At 35.8% G+C, this 23,485-nt stretch overlaps 7 protein-coding genes and 1 pseudogene across 8 annotated transcripts in view; 6 read left to right on the top strand and 2 right to left on the bottom strand.

Annotated features, from left to right (window-relative positions):
• Positions 1-292: 292 nt before the first annotated feature.
• Positions 293-2,801, bottom strand: LOC145217928 (3-phosphoinositide-dependent protein kinase 1-like). Its single transcript, XM_080085304.1, has 5 exons — positions 2,516-2,801; positions 2,296-2,440; positions 1,525-2,216; positions 1,092-1,245; positions 293-874 (listed from the first exon to the last, which is right to left on the bottom strand). Exons 1-5 carry the CDS (start codon positions 2,729-2,731, stop codon positions 606-608), a joined length of 1,476 nt encoding a protein of 491 aa, XP_079941430.1. The 5' UTR covers positions 2,732-2,801; the 3' UTR covers positions 293-605.
• A 2,619-nt stretch (positions 2,802-5,420) lies between these two features.
• Positions 5,421-12,534, top strand: LOC145217927 (transmembrane 9 superfamily member 1-like). Its single transcript, XM_080085303.1, has 10 exons — positions 5,421-5,953; positions 6,342-6,490; positions 6,924-7,055; positions 7,826-7,965; positions 8,271-8,456; positions 9,602-9,711; positions 10,259-10,422; positions 10,779-10,940; positions 11,284-11,337; positions 12,010-12,534. The coding sequence occupies exons 1-10, from the start codon at positions 5,477-5,479 to the stop codon at positions 12,185-12,187; spliced, it is 1,752 nt and encodes a 583-aa protein (XP_079941429.1). The 5' UTR covers positions 5,421-5,476; the 3' UTR covers positions 12,188-12,534.
• A 37-nt stretch (positions 12,535-12,571) lies between these two features.
• On the bottom strand, positions 12,572-13,407 carry LOC145217937 (cortexin-3-like). Its single transcript, XM_080085312.1, has 2 exons — positions 13,149-13,407; positions 12,572-12,968 (listed from the first exon to the last, which is right to left on the bottom strand). Exons 1-2 carry the CDS (start codon positions 13,253-13,255, stop codon positions 12,875-12,877), a joined length of 201 nt encoding a protein of 66 aa, XP_079941438.1. The 5' UTR covers positions 13,256-13,407; the 3' UTR covers positions 12,572-12,874.
• A 2,464-nt stretch (positions 13,408-15,871) lies between these two features.
• On the top strand, positions 15,872-17,648 carry LOC145217930 (ubiquitin carboxyl-terminal hydrolase 30-like). Its single transcript, XM_080085306.1, has one exon. The coding sequence runs from the start codon at positions 15,966-15,968 to the stop codon at positions 17,292-17,294; it is 1,329 nt and encodes a 442-aa protein (XP_079941432.1). The 5' UTR covers positions 15,872-15,965; the 3' UTR covers positions 17,295-17,648.
• Positions 17,649-17,670: 22 nt separating this feature from the next.
• LOC145217929 (ribosome assembly protein METTL17, mitochondrial-like) lies at positions 17,671-19,184 on the top strand. The gene has a single exon (XM_080085305.1). The coding sequence runs from the start codon at positions 17,675-17,677 to the stop codon at positions 19,052-19,054; it is 1,380 nt and encodes a 459-aa protein (XP_079941431.1). The 5' UTR covers positions 17,671-17,674; the 3' UTR covers positions 19,055-19,184.
• Positions 19,171-20,255, top strand: LOC145217936 (uncharacterized). The gene is made up of 3 exons (XM_080085311.1): positions 19,171-19,272; positions 19,539-19,660; positions 20,015-20,255. The coding sequence occupies exons 1-3, from the start codon at positions 19,240-19,242 to the stop codon at positions 20,142-20,144; spliced, it is 285 nt and encodes a 94-aa protein (XP_079941437.1). The 5' UTR covers positions 19,171-19,239; the 3' UTR covers positions 20,145-20,255.
• LOC145217934 (molybdopterin synthase catalytic subunit-like) lies at positions 20,146-22,010 on the top strand. Its single transcript, XM_080085309.1, has 3 exons — positions 20,146-20,254; positions 20,830-20,983; positions 21,648-22,010. Exons 1-3 carry the CDS (start codon positions 20,146-20,148, stop codon positions 21,844-21,846), a joined length of 462 nt encoding a protein of 153 aa, XP_079941435.1. The 3' UTR covers positions 21,847-22,010.
• The window catches only part of LOC145217935 (molybdopterin synthase catalytic subunit-like), an 8,470-nt pseudogene continuing 6,890 nt past the window's right edge, over positions 21,906-23,485 (top strand). The window contains exon 1 of the transcript XR_013857526.1: positions 21,906-22,224. The product of XR_013857526.1 is annotated as a molybdopterin synthase catalytic subunit-like (transcript). The remainder of the gene's footprint in view (positions 22,225-23,485) is intronic.

The following is a 23,485-nucleotide window of genomic DNA, read 5'->3' as shown; positions in this document are numbered from 1 at the left end:
AATCTCGCTAACCCCCATAACTATTTTTAGGCGCTCAAAATTCAATTAACTTAACTTGTGCACAGCACAGATCTAAATCAATGCCGTTTATTCACATCGTTGTTTCTCAATCTGTGTTGCGGTACCATTCGTCCTCATTTGTCACAATCTGTACCACTCGCCAAATCCCCCAACTATTTGCAGTGTCAATGCGGTGCTTAAAGCCACCTAAACTACCACTCGACCAAATAGTCTTAAAATAGAGGCACTTAAAATTCAATTAACTGCACTACACAGATCTAAACCAATGCTGTTTTCTGACAATCACACATTTTAATATTTGCACAAAGTCAGGCGGGATATTTCAAGTTATAAGAAACAATGAAAGAAGAACACACAGAAAATAAAAAATGCAAATAATTATGGCAATGATAAAATATTTAAGGTTCTCTCGAAGCAAAGGTGACTTTACAAGCACCACTAAGTTAGGTTTATTATAACTTGAAATGTTCAATTACATAAATGAGGGCAGCTTAATTTGTGGGTGAAAACAGAAAAACAAACACAATTTACAAAAGTGCATCAGTTGATTTCCTAAACTTGCGGAAAGTTGTGATGCTGTGTATTTAGGAACTGAAGTAGAATTTCTTAATTTGTTCAATTTTTTTGCACCACTTTATTGCATTGTTGCTTTTGTCCATGAGATGATATGTTCTGTTCGGTGTGTGGATGAAAAAAATGCGAAAAGATTTTGGCTCAGCCCGTAAGTCCTGGGACCAGGGGATTTCCCCCTTCTCCTCCATTGTGTTGGGGTCGATGTAGATCAACTTGGGGCCCTCAACAAGAAGGAACTCACGGAGCTTGATTGAAAAACCGCGCTTCTTTTCCAACTGGCCTGAGAACAAGTGTGGGTTAGTGGAAATTGATGTGAGTTGGATTTAGCACAAAAACGAGTTTGTTTGGAAAGTTGAACCAAATCTGAACATTGCAACTACCTCGATTTGGGTTAGTAGAAATCAATGTAACTATGTTAGATTTATCACAATATGCACAAAACTTGTTTGCTCAGTTCAACTTAATCTGAACTTTTGAAACTATAAGATTTCACTTACCTCGTTTAAGTATAAGTTTCCCCTTCGCAAAGTAATCCCACTGAGACGTTTGTTGTTTGTTCAACCATTTTTCCCGATCGTGTTTTGTCAGGTTGAGGGGCAATCCATATCCGGTAATGTCATCAGGGTCGCTTTGTACAAGCTCTTCATGTGACTGAAAACAAAATAATGTTGGGTGAATAAAATGCGAAAACAGATTTTCCATGGTTTGATTAACTGATATTTATAGCTTTCCTGAAGGAGATGCATATTGTTTTGTCTTGTATTTTTTTGGTCGATTGCTGGTTTGTTATCTGTTTAGTCAAGGAAAAGTGCTTCAAATGTATTCAAATTTGCACACATGTTAGTTATTGATCCAAATTTGATTCTCCTGAATTTGGGTGAATAAAATGTAGTAAACAGATTATCCGATGATATTTTTGCTTCAACTCACCCCTTTCCTTTTTTTATCCACTTCAGAAATCTGTTTTTTGAAATCATCAATAAAAGAAGCATGTTCAAAATTGTCAATAACTTCATTCACTTCATCATTGTCTTCATCGGAGCTGTCTTGTGAATGTTGCATCATCTGTTTTGGAGGATCTTGAGTCAATAATTTGTCCCACTCAATTCCTGTAAAGAACTTGTGTGATTTTAAAGCTTGGTATCCGCCCCGAGTTTTGCTTCCAAGTCTTTCCATCGGCTCCAGTTGCAGCAATTGCTCAATTATGTCCTTTGCCTCTCGGTCAAACTCTTCAGGAAACTCATATTTACAGGCTAAAATTTGTTGAAATGTTAAATACTCGTTTGGAGCTTTGAAAGGGTAATTCCCGACCAACATTTGGTAAATTATGCAGCCCAGCGCCCACAAATCGGAAGCTGTACAAATCTCTTTGTCCTTGAGTAGTTCAGGGGAAACGTATTGAGCGGTTCCGACAAACGATGAAGTCCGAGGCGAATCCCCTGAATCATCTTGTGGTAATTCTTTTGCAGTCCCAAAATCAGTGATTTGAATTTGTAGTTTGTCATTAAAAAGGATGTTTTCTGGCTTCAAATCTCGATGTACGATGTTCAGGGAATGAAGATGTTCAAGCGCTGAAACTATTTGTGCTGAATAAAACCTTGCACATTCCAAATCAAATTTACCTGCACAAATAAATATGGTTTATCACAAGAGAAGTTTCACATTAGGGTTCGATGTGTTAAAAGCAACATCAAGTTTTACCTAATTGTTTAATCTTCTCCCGTAGTTCGCCTTTTCTTGCCACACTCAGACCGAAATATAATTGTTCTGTATCTTGGAATGTAAAATAAAGTTGCACAAAAAAAGGATGATCGAGGCGACTTAAAACTTTCTTTTCTCTCTCAACCTGAAAATAGAAACAAATTCACTTAGAAGTTGTTTGTTTTGACTCTATAAACGTTTAAGAATTTTGGGTTTTTACCTGTGGCACTTTCTTCTCTTTTATAATGTGTCTCTTTTGAAGGATTTTAATTGCAAATTCCTTCCCTGTTGCAATTTCACATGCCAGAACCACCGTCGAGTAAGACCCCTCGCCTAAAGTTGGTCCGAATCGAAAGTCCTCTCGGCGTTTTTTTTTACTCTGTGAACTTCTAGCTGGGCTCTGTTCAGGTTCACTTTTCACCCCATTTTCTGCCATCCTGTGTAGATAAAGCCACCTACAAACACCGATTAACGGCACTTCTGTTTTAAAAATAAAACAAACTATGTTTTAGCTACAGAATTAATACAGTTTCCAAGTAATTTGTTTAAATCTTTTTTGTGAAAACTGAAAACCATTCAACAAATACAAATATTCACGTTACCAGTTAAATCTCAGAAACCGAAAGTTGAGGATACATTAGCAGCAGTAAACAAACGCAATTTTATCTCATACAACAGTTCTATACAAACTCATTATGTGATAAAATAACAAAACAACAATCGTAAATTCCATTTAAGAAATTCCCTTGAAAACAACTGTTTCCTTGCAGCCATAAAAATAATATTGCGATTTTTAAAATCTTTGTGATTTAGGTGCGATTGCCAAAATCTTGTTTATTATTGTTATTTATCACAAAATAAAAATTTGTAAGTGTTTTGGTTACTTTTGCAATATTTTTTATTAGTTTAAACGGAACTCCTTGTCGCATAATTCTTCCAAAATGAAAAAAATGTTATTTTACGTGGATCGTTCCGGTTGAGTTGCTGCGATATTGCTACGCATCCGCGAAGGAAGATTGGGATTTTTTCGTTCGTTGCGAAAACTGCGTTGCTTTTGTGAACGATCTTGTTAAATTGTTGGTTGAGTTTGGTAGTTATTACTTAAATAGAAACGGTTTGTTTTAGGTCTATGTCAAATGTTCACAGGAAAAACTCGAGTATAATTAAAAATTGCATAAATAAACTAAAACTTAAAAATAAGTAAAATTGCATTTTGTTGTCGTCGAATTGTCTAATTTTGGTGAAAAACATTCTATTAGAAAGAGTTTATTGTAAAATATTGTTGTGGTTTGTTAACAAGAAAAATTAAAAACTTGTGGGTTGTAATCATTTTATAGTAAGTACTAAGTACCTTTCAATTTTTATGACATTTGTTGATTGCATAATAATATGTTTTGATCTTTGATGCAGCCACACAATCTAATTTATTGTCTTAATTGTTTACCAGTCTGCAGGGTATGGCAGCTGCATGTGCATTTAACAAATTTTGTTGGTTTGCTTTTGGAAATTTGCGCCAAAGGCATTTAATTGTCCTGTCTTGTCCTCTATTGCTAGCTTTGCACCTGCTGCTGACACTGGTCTTGCATGGATTGTTTATGCACTAAATTTTATGTAGGGCACCTTTTGTTCCAAAGCCAGGTGGTAACCTATACTCCTATAGCCATCAGAAAAAAATAGGGTTGGCAAGCCGGTCAATTGACAGCACTTTATTTGACCAGTCAAATACTATTTTTTAATTTTAAAAATCAAATGTGGTAAATTTTCTCGGACTTGCTTTTTAGTTGGTGGAAAGGGTAAATTATTTTTAATAACCCTCAGGTTGAACAGTTTAGGGCAAACTCTTGTGTTAATAAGTGCTTTTAAAGCCAATATAGATGTGTTCTGTTCATTTGAAATAAATGCCAAAACAATTAGGAGATACTTTCCATTTGAAATTAAGATCTGATTTACGTATGGCAAACTTTGCAAGGTTTACAATGCAATTAAAAAACATGGATCACTTCTAGCACCGTTTTATCTTAATAAAAATCGAGTATGATTGTCCATGAGGGGAAGTTAGTTCATGAGTATTTACTTGTCGCACATTTTTCGCACGTTTTTACTGACAGATAAAAAATCTAAGTAATTCAAAGCATCTGTGTAAACTTGTAGGCATACAGACCTTTTTCTATAGTTGTTTGTAGCTATATATTTAGCTTATAATTGCCCTGAATAAATTTTTGTGGATTGAATACAGTAGGTCAGTATTTATTTGGATAAAGTACGTACATATAAAGCTTTTGTATATTCCTTTTTTGTTATGAATGGAGACATGACAACAGCACAACAGCATAAATTACGATTTTAAGCAGGATAAGCGGGTTTTGCTGCTAAATCCCAGTCAAAATTAGACTTTAATCTGATGTATATAGAATATTATAAGAATCCAGTTTACAAATGTGATTACTGAATGAAAATTACAGACACACATGTGGGTCCATTGATAAAATGAAGCATGCAATGTAGTAGGCAAAGTCTGTAATATAATATAAACTGAACATTTCCCAGTTCACAAAACAAATTTACATGAGTTGAAACCTTCATTTCCATTACTTATGGTTTAGAAGAAGATTTAACTTCCAACTTTTAACTAAAAGTGCAATTTAACACTGGGAATAGTATTTGACCGATATTTGACCTATTTGACAAGTATTTGACCGGTCAATTGACCAGATTTTATTTGACCGGTCAAATGCCCAACCCTAGAAAAAAATATTCTGGCGCATTTTATTGACCACTTTGTGTTTGTAATATGTTTTAATTTGTACATTGATGTACAGGCTAACATTTCAGTTTTTTTGCATTTTCTGATTAGTTTCTTTTCCAACCGTTCTGTTTGTTGAATTGGGGCAAATTTTATGTGGACACGTTCATTCTAATGGTCATAGAGCATCTCTGTATTAATTCTAATAGTCTACTAAGTTATGTTTAAAAAACATTGTTAGCATAAAGTTTGTCCATTTGTAAAACATACTACACGTTTTGATTCAAAGCAAGGCAACCTAGTCTTTCATCAGACTGTCTCATACAAATATTTTGCAGTTTGTGTGTGTGGAGACAGAATATGTTGAATTTTAATGCAAAAAACTTTTATATTTGAACAGATATCTTTAGTAGGTAAATATATAGTAAGTAGAACAACATGAGACTTGCAGTCGCACTGTTGTTGTGTGTATCGGTATGTACTGCAATGAAATCCTACCAAGTAGGGGATAAAGTGGAAATATTTGTGAACAAAGTTGGACCTTATTTTAACCCACATGAGACTTATCATTACTATTCCCTACCTGTGTGCCGACCCGACAAAATTGAACACAAGTCACTTACCCTTGGCGAAGTATTGGACGGGGATAGGATGGCATATTCACGCTATGAAGTAAAGTTCCAACAAAATGAAGAAAATAAACTTCTATGCAAAGTGACCATGGGAAAAGATGAACTTGAGAAAATGAAGGATGCTGTAGAGGAACTTTATTACTTTGAAATGGTCGCTGATGATTTACAAATGCGAAGTTTTGTTGGCCAGTTTGAGGAGAGTGGGTTTCTTACTGTGCCTCATGTTCACAAACTCTATCTCTACAATCACCTCGCTTTTCACTTCAAGTATAACGGAGACAAGGTGGGGTTTAGCTCTTCTTTTTATAATTTGTGACATTGCACTTTAAGCGGTGGCACTAAATATCACATTAAACATCCTTCATGCAAAAATGATATTTTGTGGACGGTTAGAGCTTTCCGGATTGGGTGAGGGTTTGAATTAGAAGTACAATCAGGTTTCATCTAACTTTATTGGGGCTTATATTTTGGCATTCCTCAAAGCTAACGTCATTGTATTTTTACTATTCAATTTCAATATATTATTTGCCACACTTTTAAATTTAAGTAATTGCATATAAATAATTCTATGCGCTATACAGTTTTCCATGTGGTAACATGCGGTATTTGGTACCACCCTATATTATGAAGCTGTTTTAAATGATAAATATTTCACATCACCATTTTTTCAGATTGTATCGGTGAACGTTACAACAAGCACCCATGAACCGATATCACTTGATGTTGAACCTCCGTTGGAAGTTTCGTTCATGTACGACATAAAGTGGTTTCCAACCAACGACGACCCAAACAAACGAAATCTGCTTCTTAAAGACTACAGGTAAAATTTAATATTGTTTGTTGAATGTTTATTTGTTTGTTGGGCATAGGACTTGAATTATGAGTTAATTTTGTGGCTAAAACAGTAAAACATGCAAACAGAGGCTTTGTGTCCGCACTTTACAACACAGTTAGATTAAATCACAGTACGCCAGGCCCATTGAAGGCGTTATACCGAATCAGCCGGTCACCAAGCATTCACCACCATATGGCAAGGCGTAGGCTAGAAAAATCTCGCCTGCCGTGGGATTTGAACCCACGACAGGAGTCTTCGTGCCGTGATCGCTGGTCTGCATAGACGCTTCAGGGCTGATCCCAGTTATGAATTTATGTTCATCTTAACCGGTTAGATTAGTCGGTGAATGTTTTATATTTTTTGAGACAAACTGTACTTTTTACTTACCTGTGTAACAATTCTCACTCTGCATGTTCAGCTTCTTCCCGAAGTCGCTTGAGATCCACTGGTTGTCGATAATCAACTCTGTGATCCTCGTCTCACTTCTGATGGCGTTTGTTGTCGTTATTTTGACAAGAGTTTTAAAAAGTGATTTTTCAAGATACAACAAGTGAGTGGTTTTAATATGAAGGGGTTTTCAATGATTGCTGAACAAACTTGTACCCACTATGGCAACTCTAAGGGGTAAAATGTAGAGATGTACCAAATATTCAGTTTGCCGAGAGGATTCAAATTCATAAAAAACATTAGGTCATTCATTCTTATAAATTCAATACATTTCGCCTATGCAGCATCTGCAGTATATATCTAAAGGCAAGCACAAGAGTATCAATTGGTGAAACACACATAACACAATGATAAAAATGCATAAAATTTGCATAAGGTTCATTAGAGTCTTCATTCACCAAGCAATCAGCTTGAAGATTCTGGTTGAAAGTTTAAATATGTCGAAATACTGTATACTGTATCTGATGAAGGGATTTTAAATGTTAGCTGAACTAACTTGTTGTGCAAACTACAGCAACCTTGTGGGGTAAAATGTAGCAATGTTTTTGGGCATTTGTTCAGGTTAAGTATGTTTACCAAGTTTCTACCACTAAGTCATGAAACAGAATTTACTTTGCACTTTACTGCTGTTTCAGTTGTAAATCACAGCAGGGTTTTCCCATTTGAAATGTTTGCCAAGTAATTTGAGGGGCGTAGGTAATAAGTGCCATTGCAATTTGTGTTTAGTTTTTGAAAGTCATTGTGTGTTTTATTTTTTAAATAACAGAAACATTGCAAAAGTTTAAAGCTGAAAACTGGTTTGTTTTTTGATTGATCAACTTAAACTTATGTTAAACTTATTCTGTAGTTTTCATCAATCAATTCTTTTCTTAGACCTGATGATGAAGAAGATTTTGGTGACGAAGACAACGGATGGAAGATAATCCACGCCGATGTTTTTCGATTCCCTAAACTCAAGTCGTTGTTTTGTTCTGTGATCGGTGTTGGATCCCAACTTCTCTCCATCGGCGCTGGTGCGTTATATTTTGTTCAACGTCTTTGTGTCAAAGTTGCAGAATATACATTTTTTTGACTTCTCATAAATGTTTAAAAGTTTCGTTCACCAATTTACAAATAGTAAAAACTTAAGGTAGAAAAACTTCAATGTGTTTCTGTCACATTTGACACAAGCTGAAATTTACCACAGTAGCCCACTTTTTACCACAATTACAGGCTTTTAAACCACTGTATATTCATTGTGAATAACATACTTGCTCATACACTTTTGCCATCTAATGTTTGTTTTTGTCTGTTTCCAACAAATAACATTTTTTCACAGGAATAATCATGATGGCACTGATGGGAATGTTTAAAGCACATCGTCATGGTTCGATAAACACAGCAGCAATCCTCCTTTACGCTCTCACTTCGTGTATCGCTGGATATATTTCAAGCTCATACTACAGAAAGTTCCAGGGCTACAACTGGGTGGCAAATATTATGCTGACATCGTCACTTTTTACTGGTAGGTTGTGAGTGTTGTTTAGTCTAACTTAAGGTTGTCTGTGAATATTCCATCTGTTTGTGGTTTTACTTTTAAACCCTGGAGACCTGGCCGTGCATTTCAACTGTACATTGTTTATTACTTTAGTCTGTCAATATTTGACCCACAGATGTTGAACCGGAAGAATAATAATAACTTTAGTGCAGTTATTTTGGGTGGACATAATTGTCACATGCTATTTTCACAAACACATGATATTTAGATCCACTCCTGAAAACCAGCTTCATAATCTGTAGTTGAGTCTTGTAAACTTTACACCATGTTGGCCCAGTAGTTTACCGACAGCTCTTTTGAAATACCAGCATTAAAACTATCTATACTTGCTAAAGTACATGACCTAGGAATTTCATGCATTGTGTTTCAAAGCATTTTTTTTTCTGTGTAAAGAATAAGGACAAGTTTGGGTTGGTGCTTCCTACTTATTTGACATTCTCAAAATAAAAATAAAATACTAGTACCCACTGACATGTACTTATACATGTTGATCAGTTTTGCATAAACAATCATTTTAGTATATCTAATGGTGTGTATGGTAAATTGTTTATTAGATTAGGAATGTAAATGTAAAATTGGCCATATGAAGGCAAAGCACCTTCAAGGTGTTTTTTTTCCAGTTTGATTCACAAGTCACAAATCTGTAAGTCATATTTCGTTCAAAATCCAACTCAATGCTGTGATAACATTATGAAAATTCTTGGAAATGTGACTTTGTTCAACCTTACGAAGGGTGGTTCTAATACTTAATTTTAAGGGGACTTTAAATAAATGTTTGAAAACTGTCTTTGTCCTAACATCTTTGCAGCAGGCTCTGGTAAAATTATAAGTGTTAGCTGATCATCTGTATCCTATGACTTAGTTAGCAACAAACCACATGGTGTCAGCCTAAAATATTATTATAACTGGTATTATAACAAGCAGGAAGCCATGTGACACACTGCACAAGACAAATGTATGTGGTAATGCCTCAAACATATACACATCTATTGCCTCAAACATATGCATTGCAACAATGCGCCCTTTCCTCTTTGTATTGTACATAATGTAACAACACAATACCCAACTTGTTCTAATTTTGTTCATCCTATGATCTTTTTGTACCTCCGCAGGTCCATGCTGCCTTGTGTGGAGTGTTGTGAACTCTGTACATTGGTGGAATGGATCCACACAAGCTCTTCCCTTCACAACTGTGCTGCTGCTATGCTTCATATGGGCATTGGTGAGGACTTTTATTTTGTAATATTAAATTTATTAACAGACTTCTGGTTCTTACCAAACCAACACCACCGCATGGTGAAAACGTTTTTAAAAAGGTTCTTAACTGGGGGTAAATTTATCCCAATTTTGATTGGTTTAAGTGCTGGAGATTAATGAGAATCAGCAAAATTTTGTTACGCATGCAGGGAATTTATTGTGGCAAAGGTATACTGAAGCTTTCAGTTCATTTAAATCATACGGTGTTTTCCGTTATGCAATGTAATACATAAAAATCGATTTCCAGATGGATGGCATCCATAGTTCATGTTCAAACAGATTAATGAGTTCTTATTTAATGTTTGTATTTAAGCACAGTTTATAATTAGCGTGGCAAAGATACTTTTATTTTATCTCCAAAATTTGCCGAAAAGAAATAAAAAAACCATGAAAAGTAATTTTAGTTTTTGTGTTGAGACAACTTTCACAAAACTGTCGGGTGTTGCTTGGTTTAAATTTGTGTTACATGTGTTGTGTGTGGTTGTCATAACAACATTGTCATGTGATTTCAGGTGGGACTTCCCCTCACAGTGGTTGGGGGAATTATGGGTAAAAACACGACTGGTGATTTCGACGCCCCATGCAGAACCAAGAACATAGCAAGGGAGATCCCAATTCAACCCTGGTATCGAAGCACGTTCTGCCACATGTTGTTCGGAGGTTTCCTGCCCTTCAGGTACTTCAGTAAATTTATCTTGAAAATGTGGATTTTTTTAAGGTTTGTATTTATAAAAACAACAAAAGATGGCCTGCATAAGTTCAGTTTTTTATTTTCAAAAACAGAAATATTAATTTTGCATGTTTAGAAAGGTGTTGTCAGTTTCTGTCTTAAAAAAGATGATTTAAAAAAAGGAAAACTAAAATTATTTTGTCGAGTTAAGCTAGCATAAACCTGAATTTACCTAAGCAATAGCTTTCCAAACTGCTGTACATAGATTACATTCACTATTGTCAATGATACAGTTGTTATTTTTGGTTGGGTGTAAATGCTTTTATTCTAGCACATTAGTAACACAAATGTTGTACTTGCAGTGCTGTGTCAGTGGAGCTTTACTACATTTTTGCCACTGTGTGGGGTAGAGAGGTTTACACATTGTACGGAGTTCTTATGCTCGTGTTTGTCATCGAGATATTGGTGTCGTCCTGCGTCTCTGTCGCGCTCACATACTTCCAGCTCAGCAGTGAAGATTACAGGTCAGTTGTGGATAAATGCTGATGCACACATGGGAGGCGTTTGCTGGTTTAGTGTTTGTTGCCCAAATTCAGGGGCAAACTTGCTGTAAAAAGGGAAACAGGCAAAGGGAATTATTATGTCACATTCAGTGAAGTACTTGAAAACTGCTGTATGGCCCACCAGTTGGAAAACGCTGGTTTGGCCTTTACTTGGTTTGGCCTTTGAGCCTCCGTTTAACTGGTGATGAACCAACTTATTATGCATGTTGCATTTAAGTTTGTGCTGCATCATGGTTCATGTTGGAACAGTTTACTCATAGTTGCAACATTCCCTGACAAATCTAAACCTGCCTTTGATTTCCAGATGGTGGTGGAGGTCGGTATTCAGCGCTGGATCAACCGGAATTTTCGTCTTTATGTGAGTTTAACTAAGTAATGTGAGAAATACTACATGTGTTGCCACCACTACGAATATAACTTGTTGTGTAACACTGTTTTTCACATATACCAGGTCATTTTAAGCCAAGTGTTAAAATATGCCACAAATCTTGTCCAGCTTGTGTCAGAAACAATGCACTGTGGATAAAACTGCAACTTTTTACCAACTGTCATGAACTTTGGCTTTTTTTCTGTATTATCTTTGTTTGCTAAACTCAATATAACTTGTGAAAATAAACAAGTACTAAAGTACATAGTACATAGGGACAAGACTATTTGCTACATAATGCAGAATATTGTTAAATGCAAACATGTTTTCCTTTGTGTTTCTGACATGCAATATTGTGTTTGTTAGAGTAGATTGTTGAATGCATACCTGTATACAGTGATGGGATTCAGCTGGTTCGCACCGGTTCTATAGAACCGTCTAAAGAAATTTTATGAGATCAGCGAACCGGTTAGCATTACTGGTCACTGTCAATTGACTTTTTGTAACAGAACCGGCTGAAAAATATGACTTTTTGTGATAGAACCGGCTGACAAAAAATTGAATCCCACCACTGCTTGTATTGTGTACCAAGTGCTTGAGAGATGCAATGTTTTGTGCATATATGTCTTTGTGTTTGTGACATACAATATTTCGTTTGTGCAGATACGCTGTGTTCTTCTATGTGCGAAGATCCAACATGTCTGGCATCGTGCAAAGTGTAGAATTCTTTGGTTATTCCATCCTTACCTGCTATGCTTTCTTCCTAACATTGGGAACAATCTCATTCTTTGCTTCACTCAAATTCATTAGATACATCTACATCAACCTGAAGATGGACTGATACACTAAAGATGATGACGTCATCAAGCAATGACGTAATATTATGCAATTCCGTGTATAAATGCTTCTGTACTTGGGCAGTGTGACGTCACAAACTGTGATTGTGACGTAATTAATCGCGGTTCCCGCCCCCAAAACAACAACACACTGTAACAAACCACACAACCTTTTCCATTCATAAAAATCACTATTCCCTAAATATGAGGGTGCCAACATGGAACACTTGTAGCAGGGCCGAACAGGTGAAACGTGTACAACTTTATTATTATTCGCATTTTATTATTGTTAGCTTAAATTTGTTGTAGCTACTCGGTGACAACGCACAAATACATGGTGAAAACTTTGTAAGCATGAACTCATTATTCCCAAGCATTCTAAACTTTTCAAACCAACTTGTTTATGCCACATTTTTCTGTCGGTGGTTGTTTTAAATCGGCAGCACATGGCGGATAGCGAGGATTTGCCACACACATATTAGTTCGTAAAGCCGCTTCCACCGTTTGAAAGTTCGACTGATTATTACCAGGCTTCGTTGTAAACAAGTTTTCCCTGTTTTAAATCCAATGTTTTAGTGAATTCCGGTTGTTCATAGCGTCGCGATTGTTTCAAGGGACGACCCCTAAAATGTGGAGGGGGGCATTGTTCTGGTGCTGACGTCATCACTTCACACGTCATGTTGATGACGTCATTACATGAAACTGTGGAGGTTTCCCTTTTCGAGGTTGTCCGTCCATGTTTCGCGGTCCATAGTTTCGTAAGGATCCAGAATAACTTGAACGCATCTGCAGCGAAAAAAACAATGTTACAAGAATATTTAAAGTTAACACAAACATTGGAACACTACATACGGATCTGTTCATAAGTTTAATGATGAACATAACGTTCCATAGACGTAAAAAGCGACATGCTTTATTGTTCAAACTTTGAAACAAACTTGTATTTTAAATCCGTTTTCAACTTACTTTGAAATCTGGCAGAAGAGAAACAAAACTAAACAGCAAAGAAGAATCAGAATTAACGGTTGCTCAATGGTTTTGCTAATGTACAAGTTATCATAGAACTGCTCCATCTTAACAACACAATCAGCACAGCCGTGTGTTCTAGGGCCTCATGTTCTGCAACTGACAAAAACATTCCGTTTTAAGTATTAACAAAACTTTTTCGCTCTAAGCTCAATTGAAATTAAATTCCAACTCTGCGCGTTGCTTCATTATTAAACCGCGGTCGTTTGAAAAACAATTGCAGTAAAATTCTAACCTAATAAATGCCACTAACATTGAGCGTTTCTCAACTAAACATTTAAGTAATTTTGCTTCACATATATTAGGCTGTTAGGAGCGAGTTAGACACGAATCGATCCTCAACAACAACATTTCTCACCGGAGCTTAACTGTGTGTCGAAAATATCTTACAGTGGTGACATAATTCCTTGGAGAATAAACATGGCACACTCAATAATAATCTAATTACCATCTGACTTTACCTTTCCAACCAATGAACGTCGTGTCGTCGCAAGGCGGATGTTATTTTTATGGGTCTGGCAATGCAATATTGGGGATTTAGTGCCAATGAAGCAATAAAAGGCTATGTAGGTTCCAAACAATGGTCAATTATTACAATATTTTACGTTTTACCAATTTTTTTACAAAAAGGCACATATACTTCCCTGGTTGCGCAAACGGTCGTATTTACAACGCCGGTAGAGTTTTGTGTAGCTTTCGTACATGCTAAAGAAATTTGTGAAACAACTCCGAACCCTATCTACCCTGTAAATATTTCTTTGCAACGGATGACTGATTTTCCACGAAACTTACCGAAGCATGCGAAGTGAGAAACTACAGATTTTGCTTAAAATAAATTTTAGCCGAAAAATAAACTGATTTTATTCACGATAAACAACTTTTTACGTTCTATTTACAATTTAAATAACGTTATCATTGCTCTAACTGCAAAATAATTTAGTATGTAGTGTGTCGATGGCTGAAGTAGATGAGTTGAGTTGGGTTTATTTTGCTTGGTGAAAAAACACTAGACCAAAGCATTTTGCAACACGTTTTTTATATGTCAAACATTTTGTACGTTTCGCTAGGCTGAAGAATAAAGTATAGTTTTGTTTTTTTACAGTTAGAAGAAGTTACAACATTCAGAGCTCTTCATGCAGATAAAAACCATAGTTTTGCAGTTCCCAAACCCATCATATTGTCACGTCATATGTATAACCATAATTTGGCCCTTTCATGAATTTGACAAATGTCACATATTATATTGCATTTGGTGGCCATTTTTTTTATTTGTTTATACCTTTTATTTTGTTGCAATGTTGCATTAACAAGTGGTAGAAACTAGAGTTCCTTCTCGAGAATTTCTCGAAAAAATCAAGTCTCGATTTTTTATTTATTTCTCGAGAAAAATTGCGTCACGTATCTTAAACAAAAAGTAGATGTGACACCTCTTATTACGTGTATTTTTCGTTTCAACTCGCCTCTAGAGCAGACTGGGCACAGAACTTTCTTATTTTGCTTCCGAAACAGCGATTTTTAGCATGCGTTGCCGCTAAACTTTCACCTTTCCCAGGCAGAAGTCACGCCTGGTTGCGTTAGATCTATAACAGTCGCTTCGTTTTTTGCTCGTTTGATAGCGAATCACTACTTACGATCGCTACTAGAAGCGAAAAAACGTACAATCGGAAATTTTTTTGTTTGTTTTTGTTAGAAAATCGGCTTAAATAAAAATTTCGAGACTCTCGAGATTCTCGAGAAATGGATTTTTAATTTCTCGTTTCTCGAGAAACCAAAAAGTCGAGAAATAGAGGAACCCTAGTAGAAACTACCGCATGGCACCATATGGTTTAATGTATCTAAGAATGTAATCCAAAAAAGTATCTGAAACCAGATTATAGTGTTCATCCAATTATAAACTATATCACCAACCTGAATAACTTAAATTTGGCATAAAGTATAATTTTGTCCACTAAACTGCTTACCATGTGGTAACATGCAATGTGTAGTTGGGTTCCTTCCCAGGAATGTCTTGACGGGAAATTCCTGGGCTTTCCTGGCAAAATTATTTCCCGAATTCCCGAAACTAAAAAATCCGGGAAATAGAGGAACCCTAGTGTAGTACCTGCCGCAAAAACTAGAATTCCTTCTTAAGAGAAATTCTTAAGAGATCTTGTAAAAAGTGTCAAAATCTAAAGTCAATTTGGCCCACATACTTTGTTTATTTTCTGCACCTAGAGTGACTTGGTCAGATTAGCAAAATCGTCCTTTGTTACTGAAATAGCATGTGGTTTTTGCCAGCCAGTAGTCACGCTTGATTGCATTTTGCTGTTTTGGTAGCGATGCACAAACAATATGTCCTCATTGTGCAAAACAGAGAAGCGTACAATGCGACAATTTGTTGTTTATTTTTGTCAAAAAAATCTACCTGAAATTTTTTTTGGCAATTTTGCTTTTTAAAAAACAAACAAGTCCAACAAACTAAGGAAGCTTTAAGCACCTTCTCATTTGCAACTGACTGTGCGCAACTATGTGATGAAGTAATATAGGTGGTCGCACATGCATATAACAATCAAGTTATAAAATGCATATATATAATAGATCCTTTGTAAAACTGTGAAAATGTTCTTACAAACTCTTATAAAATAGGATGTAGTGTTTACGAAATTGTAACATGAAAGGTAACGTTATTTTAATCCCTTTTCTAGGTTCCAGAAAACAAATAGCATGGGTTAGATTTTGGATCACAAATAAAGTTCAGTCAAAAACTGAGTTTCCTGAATGTTGAAGAGAGATTTGTTGCATAAATTAAGATTTAAAATGAACGGGTTGCACAGGTTGATTATATTCACATCCATTGGAGTTTCAGCTGTGGGATTTATTTTTTGGAAATATTGTAAAACTCAGAAAAAGTCAAGAAAGGTTTTTCCTGGCCTTCTGAATGTCGGAAACACTTGTTTCATGAACTCTGTGTTGCAATGCCTCGCCAGTCAAATAGTTTTCACAAGATGTTTAGAGACACTTGGTGGCAGCAGAGATAGAAGTCTGCTTGCAAATACACTGTGTGACATAATAAATAAACTTCAGTTAAGTAATAGTGAGGAATATTTCGACCCTTCAGATTTGCTGTTTGACATGATTGCAAGAGGTTGGCACATTCCACAAGATGAGCATGACGCTCATGAGTTTTTCAACGCTCTTCTGTCAACTGTTGATGATGAGACAAAGTTTGAAAAAGAACAATCACCGTTAAGCCTTATTGCAAAATCTCAATCGCAAACAGTTTCAAAAGATGAAAAATTGCTGACACATAAAGAAAAAAATTCATATCGGGGCTTACTATCTGTCAAGCTTCGTTGCACAAAATGTGGAAACTCAAACCCAATCACTTACGAGACATTTGATTGTCTCAGTGTTCCTATAGCAACATCATCACCATGGCAACTTGGGCATGTGTCTCTTCACGATTGTCTGGGGATGCTGATTGGAAAGGAACATGTGTCCGATGTCACATGTTTGAAATGTTCAGACGGACAAACAAGAGAAACCACTGGTTTGGGTTCAGAGGAAGAAACCAAAGAATATAGTTTAAATGGCAGAACTTTTGAAAAAGGTTTTCAATTTTCATTTCCAAAGCTTCATACCCAAATTAACTTTGTCAAAAAAGTTAACAACAACAGTGGAGCAAAAATTAAGTGTTCATTTGAAAAAGAGACATTTGTTGCTAAGGTTCCTCGGTCGCTATGCATTCATCTGCAGAGATTAGTGTGGAAACATGGGATGCCAATAAAACAACCTCACTTTGTGCAATTTCCTCAAACGCTCAACTTGCGACGATATACAAGCAACTATTCAAGACAAGCCTCTCAATCTCAGGATAATTTAAAGTCTTCTACCAGCAAAAACTTTTACCTCACTGGTGTTATTGTACACATCGGTGCGTGGGGATTTCAAGGTCATTATGTAGCATATCGAAAGTGTTACAATGTCAATCAAAATGGTAACACAACTTATACGTGGTATTTTACATCCGATACTGTTGTAAGACGAGTAAGTATTGAAGAAGTTCTTGCCTGTCCTGCTTATATGCTTTTTTATGAAAGAAGTTAAATTATTTAAACTTATTGTTTCAAGCAATTGAAAACATTGATCTTTTAAATTATTGAATAATATCATGTTTTCTGCTGATTGTTTTGACTTGGTTGCAAAAACACTAAACTGTCCGTTTGTAATTCAATCTGATTTCAGTGTTTCCAGGAAGCAATTTGTTAAAGTGCTCGTGATCATTTAGGTGATAAACCGAACTTGTTTGTTATGAAAAGTATCTTCTGAGAAACTTACCTTAAAAACTTTCCCAGAAATAGGGAGCAAAATTTCTTTTATTGTCGCTTCAAAACTTTTTCTGTTAAACAGCAATTCACAAACCCAGCAATTATGTGTTTTCTACTTTTGTTTTTTATCTAGGGTTTTAGGCACTTCCTGAAGGCGTAATGTTAAGTAAACAAAGCATTTGTAATGCACTGATTTTACGACATCCTCTCGTCCATGTTTGTTGCACAAAATATTTAACTAATTTCCTGGAGAAGTCGGAAAAGCGTGAGAAATGGCAGCAATGGTGGGATGGAAGATCAGCAAACCATCCTGGGAAGTTTAACTTGCCTTCAGTGACTTTGCCACAACGCTTTAATAATTCAGCTCAGTTATATTTGCAAGAAAAAGACAAAGCTATAGTGGAGGTTGTCCAAGAAAAGTTGACAAATTTGCTTCATTCAAGAAGAACTTGTTTGTCGCTGAAAAAACCTGCAAGAATTCCAACTTCAAAATCCAAATTCAGCAAAAGATTTGACGATAAGGAACGTTTTGACGTACTGGAAAATTTTCCTGACTTTGAACCACACAAAAATGGGTGGAGCACTGAATATAATTGGAAGCAGATTGTTTATGATGAGTATATCGCTGCAGCTTACTTGGTTGGCAGAACTCCAGCTGTTTATGCTGTGATTTTAAGAGTTTTATCTGAAATTAAGAAGCAATGTCCGGATTATATTCCTCAATCTTTACTGGATTTTGGTTCCGGATCTGGAACTTCGGTTTGGGCTGCAAATAATTTGTGGCAAAACGACATTAAACAATATGTTTGTGTGGATTCGTCCACAGAGATGAACAGAATGGCTCTTTTCATGTTTTCTGGTGGCGACGTTAACCAGCATCTGCCAGGTTTATTCCTCCGTGAACATTTGCCGATTTCATTCCAGAACAACTATGACGTTGTGATAGCTTCCTACGCGCTGAGTGAAATGCCGACGGAGAAAGATAGAATTAACATGATGAAGCTGCTGTGGTCCAAAACTAACCGGTTTCTAGTAATTGTTGAAACTGGCAACTTCTATGGATATTATGTTATACAGGAGGCAAGGAATTTGTTTTTGAATGGTTTGGAAGGGGCTGACCCTAAAAAAGCAAAGCCATGGACAAATTTCAAGACGGCAGCCAAAGTTTTTGCTCCATGTCCGCACGAGAAACCATGTCCGAAGTTGGGAAGTCCGCATGGTTGCACCTTTTCACAAACTTATAATTTACCGACTTATGTCGGAAAATACAAGAAAGAAAATGTGGCAAAGGAGAAGTTTTCTTACGTGGTTTTCGACAAAAGTGGTGAAGATTTAGTGAGATGGCCACGAGTTGTGCAAACCCCGTCACGGCAAGTCAAGTGCCAACATTGCCATCTCTGCACACTAGATGGCACTATCAAGCATACTGGGGTTTCGACTTCAAAACACGGAATGGATTTAAAAAAAATTGCAAAAACTTCAAAACAGGGAGATTGTTGGCCGATTTCTAAACACGATTTTGCAAAGTTCTGCTCATAATGTTTGAAGTTTTAACTTTATTCTAAATTAGCTCTGTTGGTCATCTTCATGGTATTTTTCAGCCCATAAGCACTGAGTACATCAATTAATAGTTTTGTGAAATGCCTAAAATTCCACTTTGCCTTTACAGGTAATATCAGTGTAGAAATAAATATGCTGCTGCTGTTGTTACAAAGAATTTTTGTATGTTAGTAAGAATGGGAACGAACTTAATTGAGGTGAGAAAATATTTGCTTCAGATTGATCACCTTTACTGAAGGGAACACATATTGTTTTTCACTTTGTTTATGTTTTTTGTGTGATGCAAATTTGTTTCAAGCATATGGTCAAGAAAAGTGCATTAAAAGTTTTTTACATCATTTTGCATCACTATGTTGTTTTTCTACTTTATGTGTAACTTTACTATGATATAACAATAAGTTTAGATGCTTTGTACTAATTAGTCGTTTAGAATCTACAAATAACCCAACTTCTGTTTTCTCAGGTAACTGTCTATTTCTTTGCGAAAAGCCGAGATCTTGTTGGACGAAGCAAATCATCAATTGAGGTGCCGAGCGAAACGACGACTTTGAATATTTTGCAAACTCTCTACACACAGTTTCCACGGTAACTGCATTTGTATTGTTTGCAGAATGGAGTAAATTTAACAAACAGTTTTGTCGCCATTCAAATATGTGTAATTTTACATTCAAGTGTAATAGTACTTTGAGATTTTATTTTTTAGTGTTGTAAACATGCCATTGTGAAATCAAATGCCAAAGAAAGTGTTTTTGCACAAAGTCGTAAAAATTGAAGCCAGGATGAAAATCACAATAGACATTTTGTTTAGTGTGAATATGGGATATGAAAAAAGGGTTTTGCTCAAAGTCTTAAAAACTGAAGCCAGGATGGAAATAAGATAGTTAAATTACAGTTTCACAACAATTTGGTCTGTGTGAATAATGTGTTTTATACTTTCAGGCTTTCTGAGCTGAAAGGTTGCTTTGCTTTATCAGTCAACGAGGAGTACGTTGACCACACGTCAAATTCCCCGGTAATATTCAGCGGACACGAAGAAATAGCTGTGATTCCACCACTAAGCGGAGGTTGAAATGGATGAACCCGTGACCGACGTTCTTTTCACCCTAGAAAAACTTGATGTACAAACTTGTGTGGATAAAGTTACACACCAAGCTTGCGGTGCAATTTCAGTTTTTATAGGTATGTGCAGAAAATTATTGTTTGAATTTCACAACTGTAACTACATGAGGTTCTGTTTCAAAATCCAATTCCATTTTATTACATAGTGAGCCCCATATACAACAGCTTCACTATTGTTTGGCCCTATAACAGGTTAATAGTAGGGCCACTTGTGTGTCTGCAACATCTAAATTATAAGTATAGAAGGTTCTTTGCTTTTGACATATCAGTTCTTCAATTCAGATATTTTGAGACCAATAAAGCGCTTTCAGGCCAGTTACCTAAGCTGGTGAATAGACATCCATGGGAATAGTGTTTTATGAATTTACCGTCACCGCTTATCTCATTTTCCAATACATGCTGTGTACAAATACATGTTAATAGCTGTATACAAATACATGTTAACATGTATTTATTTGTATCTGTTTACTGACTGGTCTCCTGCAGGTTGTGGATTCCTGCTGTGCCATATCACAAATTACTTATGTTAACACATAACTCACTTTTTGCACTTTTGTTCTTCCAATTAGGACTTTTGGAATTGGGTGATTTTTTAAATGTTTCAGCATCAATGTATTGAGATATGTGTTTCACAGGAACAACTCGTGATTTGATGAATGGTCGACATGTCGTACAACTTGATTACGAGTGCTACCAAGAAATGGCAGAAAAAGAAGTGAAAAAAATTTGCAACCAGACGCGGGAGCGATGGAAGGAAATAAAAAACATTGCAATTCACCACAGACTTGGGTTGGTTACTATATTTGGCCTCTTTCTTGTAGACCTCATTTACTGATAAATAATGATTCTATGGGTTATATCAGGGGTGGGCAACCTTTTTTACTGTGGGGCCAATTACAATTGTCAAAAATAGATCGCGGGCCACACCTGTGTATAACACAGGGCGATTTTACTTCGTTGCTTACCAAATATGCTTAAATATAAGTATAATTCACATTTGATTCTATCCAAATTTTGCCAGATCGCAGAAAATTAGCATCAGGCGCATTAATCTGCTTAAAAATATATAATAGTTCGTCTCGTTTGCCGGTACATTTGAAATCTAAGCTTCTCTGCGGGCCGCACAACCTTTAATGAAGGGCCGCATTTGGCCCGCGGGCTGCAGGTTGCCCACCCCTGGGTTATGTTATGCAATTATGGCATAAAAAGTGTTATTGAAACTTTTGCAGATGGTAGATGTTTCATTAAAATCAATCGTCTTTTGAAAATTATGTCTTGATTCAAATTAATTTTGCCAAGTTACACTTGTTGATTGTGGTTATCGTTTATAACAACTTGCATATCGTTTCATCAACAACTTGCTGAAGCTTAGGGAGTTTTTTGGGGGAAATTCCATGCTTTTAAAAGAAGTGTCATTTTAGAAGAAATATTTAGTTAATTATTTTATATTTAGGACTGTCCCAGTTAAAGAGGCGAGTATTGTGATCGCGATTTCCTCACCTCATCGAGTTGATGCACTCGCAGCAACACAGTTTTGTATCGACACATTGAAAGCCACCGTTCCAATTTGGAAGAAGGAGGTGTATAACGATGGCACAACAGAATGGATGGAAAACAAAGAGTGCACCTGGAAGATTTCTAAACAAACTTGACTCTGTTATCACCTCCAAGCAACATGTACATGAAGTTCATTGTAATTCTGTTTTTGTCAAATAATGATTTTTGCATTTCTCATTGCAATTTTTTGTCTAATGGTGCTTTTAATATTTTGATTAAGTTATACATAGTCAAATAGTTTCTAACGTGAACAGGGTTGTGGCTAATAAGGTTCTATTTTATTTTTGGCTTGTTTTTGCATTGTAAATTTGAAACTTGTTTACTTTTGTGATTTATTTGTTTCTTGTTCTTTAACAAACAGATTCATTGAACCCCCTCACTAATTTAAAGGTTTAATATTGCAACCAATAAAACTTACTGATGGAAGATGTTAATATTTTAACAGGTTCTGCAAGAGTATTTAATCGCAAGAGGTAAGTTCCCACAAAAAATGTATTGGATTGGTTTGCTTTTGTTGGTAAATTTAGTTATTCTGGCAAAAGGCAAAGTTGTAAACCTCTGGGCCTTTTTGTGAACAGATGGGTAAATGTATGTGAACAGATGAAAGTTTTGCGATTCAACAAACGCTCTTGTTTTCAAATGCGACAATTTGGGCGATAATTGCACATTTGGAGTTAAAATAATACTTGGTGTTATAATTCACCGCAGTTTATTAAAAATCTTTGTTTGTAAAGTCTTCTGAATCTGATAAATGTGACGTAATAATTCTTAAGTTTGGCAAATATGTTTTCAGTGTTTACTTATGACGTAATATTATTCCAGAAATTTCCAGTGCCGAATCTTAGCTGCTGAAGGCTATGTCCAATTTGAAATTGGGCCAATCAATAGATACGAATATATTTTTTACTTTGAATTCATTGCGCGATGACCTTTTGCCGATTGCAAACTACGAAACAAAATTAACATCCGAAAAAAGTTATTCGCGAAAAAAAATTAATTGAATGGCTGTGAAAATAAAACCTTGCGCCATCATTTGTTGCTTGACAATTTGTGATTGCTTTAATTTGCGTTGTGGCAGATAATTTAAAATTAAAAGGCAAAATCATTAGTTATTTTTGTAATGATATTCAGGCGAGTTTGATTTTCAAATTAAGTTGGCAACGCTGTCTTATGACGACTGAATCATGATGTATTAACTAAAAGTAATACGGTAATGTTTTCTGGCTTGCACGATTTGTAAACCTTTGTGAAATCAGCCAACAATCGCATTTACGCCAATTTTTACATTTTTGGTCACTTGTTGCTAGAACCTTCAGCGATGGCTCATTTCAAATATATAAGTGTAGATAATATGACATGCAAAATTAAATAAGTTGAATTTTAGGGCCAGTGCACATTGAATATTTTTTCGATTCATTATAAGTTGCACCTTGTTAATTATAAATTTGTTACAGTCACTTTGCTGCTAGAACATTTAGCAATGGCTCATTTTATTGATATGACTGTACCAGATTGGAAAGAATGGCCTAATATGTTGGATTTCCCCTTGTAATCCGCGCAAATTTAGGCTTTTTACGTGTAATCCGCGCAAAAAAATGTTGTCCGCGCAACTTAGCACAGCTTTCGCAGGTAACTATAATAAACTTTCTTTTTATATTTTCGTTTTACAATGAAGTTCTATGTCGTCACAAGCCTTATTTCGCGAACAATCCACGTAAATCAGTCAAGCACATC

This window comes from Phallusia mammillata, chromosome 3, assembly GCF_965637545.1.
Source record: "Phallusia mammillata chromosome 3, kaPhaMamm4.hap1.1, whole genome shotgun sequence".
In the NCBI taxonomy this organism is placed as follows: Eukaryota; Metazoa; Chordata; class Ascidiacea; order Phlebobranchia; family Ascidiidae; genus Phallusia; species Phallusia mammillata.
This window is presented reverse-complemented; position numbering and strand designations above follow the sequence as displayed.

Excerpts from the sequence above, each read along its gene's own strand:
- LOC145217928 (XM_080085304.1), bottom strand. The coding sequence starts at position 2,731 with ATGGCAGAAAATGGGGTGAAAAGTGAACCTGAACAGAGCCCAGCTAGA. Across the intron at positions 2,217-2,295 it reads GGAGAAGATTAAACAATTAG|GTAAATTTGATTTGGAATGT; the intron begins GTAAAACTTGAT and ends TTATTTGTGCAG. Across the intron at positions 875-1,091 it reads GAAACTTATACTTAAACGAG|GCCAGTTGGAAAAGAAGCGC; the intron begins GTAAGTGAAATC and ends ACTTGTTCTCAG.
- LOC145217927 (XM_080085303.1), top strand. The coding sequence starts at position 5,477 with ATGAGACTTGCAGTCGCACTGTTGTTGTGTGTATCGGTATGTACTGCA. Across the intron at positions 10,423-10,778 it reads GGAGGTTTCCTGCCCTTCAG|TGCTGTGTCAGTGGAGCTTT; the intron begins GTACTTCAGTAA and ends TTGTACTTGCAG. Across the intron at positions 10,941-11,283 it reads CTCAGCAGTGAAGATTACAG|ATGGTGGTGGAGGTCGGTAT; the intron begins GTCAGTTGTGGA and ends TTTGATTTCCAG.
- LOC145217937 (XM_080085312.1), bottom strand. The coding sequence starts at position 13,255 with ATGGAGCAGTTCTATGATAACTTGTACATTAGCAAAACCATTGAGCAA. Across the intron at positions 12,969-13,148 it reads CTCTTCTGCCAGATTTCAAA|ATGCGTTCAAGTTATTCTGG; the intron begins GTAAGTTGAAAA and ends TTTTCGCTGCAG.
- LOC145217930 (XM_080085306.1), top strand. The coding sequence starts at position 15,966 with ATGTTGAAGAGAGATTTGTTGCATAAATTAAGATTTAAAATGAACGGG.
- LOC145217929 (XM_080085305.1), top strand. The coding sequence starts at position 17,675 with ATGTTAAGTAAACAAAGCATTTGTAATGCACTGATTTTACGACATCCT.
- LOC145217936 (XM_080085311.1), top strand. The coding sequence starts at position 19,240 with ATGTTAGTAAGAATGGGAACGAACTTAATTGAG. Across the intron at positions 19,273-19,538 it reads TGGGAACGAACTTAATTGAG|GTAACTGTCTATTTCTTTGC; the intron begins GTGAGAAAATAT and ends CTGTTTTCTCAG. Across the intron at positions 19,661-20,014 it reads CTCTACACACAGTTTCCACG|GCTTTCTGAGCTGAAAGGTT; the intron begins GTAACTGCATTT and ends TTATACTTTCAG.
- LOC145217934 (XM_080085309.1), top strand. The coding sequence starts at position 20,146 with ATGGATGAACCCGTGACCGACGTTCTTTTCACCCTAGAAAAACTTGAT. Across the intron at positions 20,255-20,829 it reads TGCAATTTCAGTTTTTATAG|GAACAACTCGTGATTTGATG; the intron begins GTATGTGCAGAA and ends TGTGTTTCACAG. Across the intron at positions 20,984-21,647 it reads GCAATTCACCACAGACTTGG|GACTGTCCCAGTTAAAGAGG; the intron begins GTTGGTTACTAT and ends TTTTATATTTAG.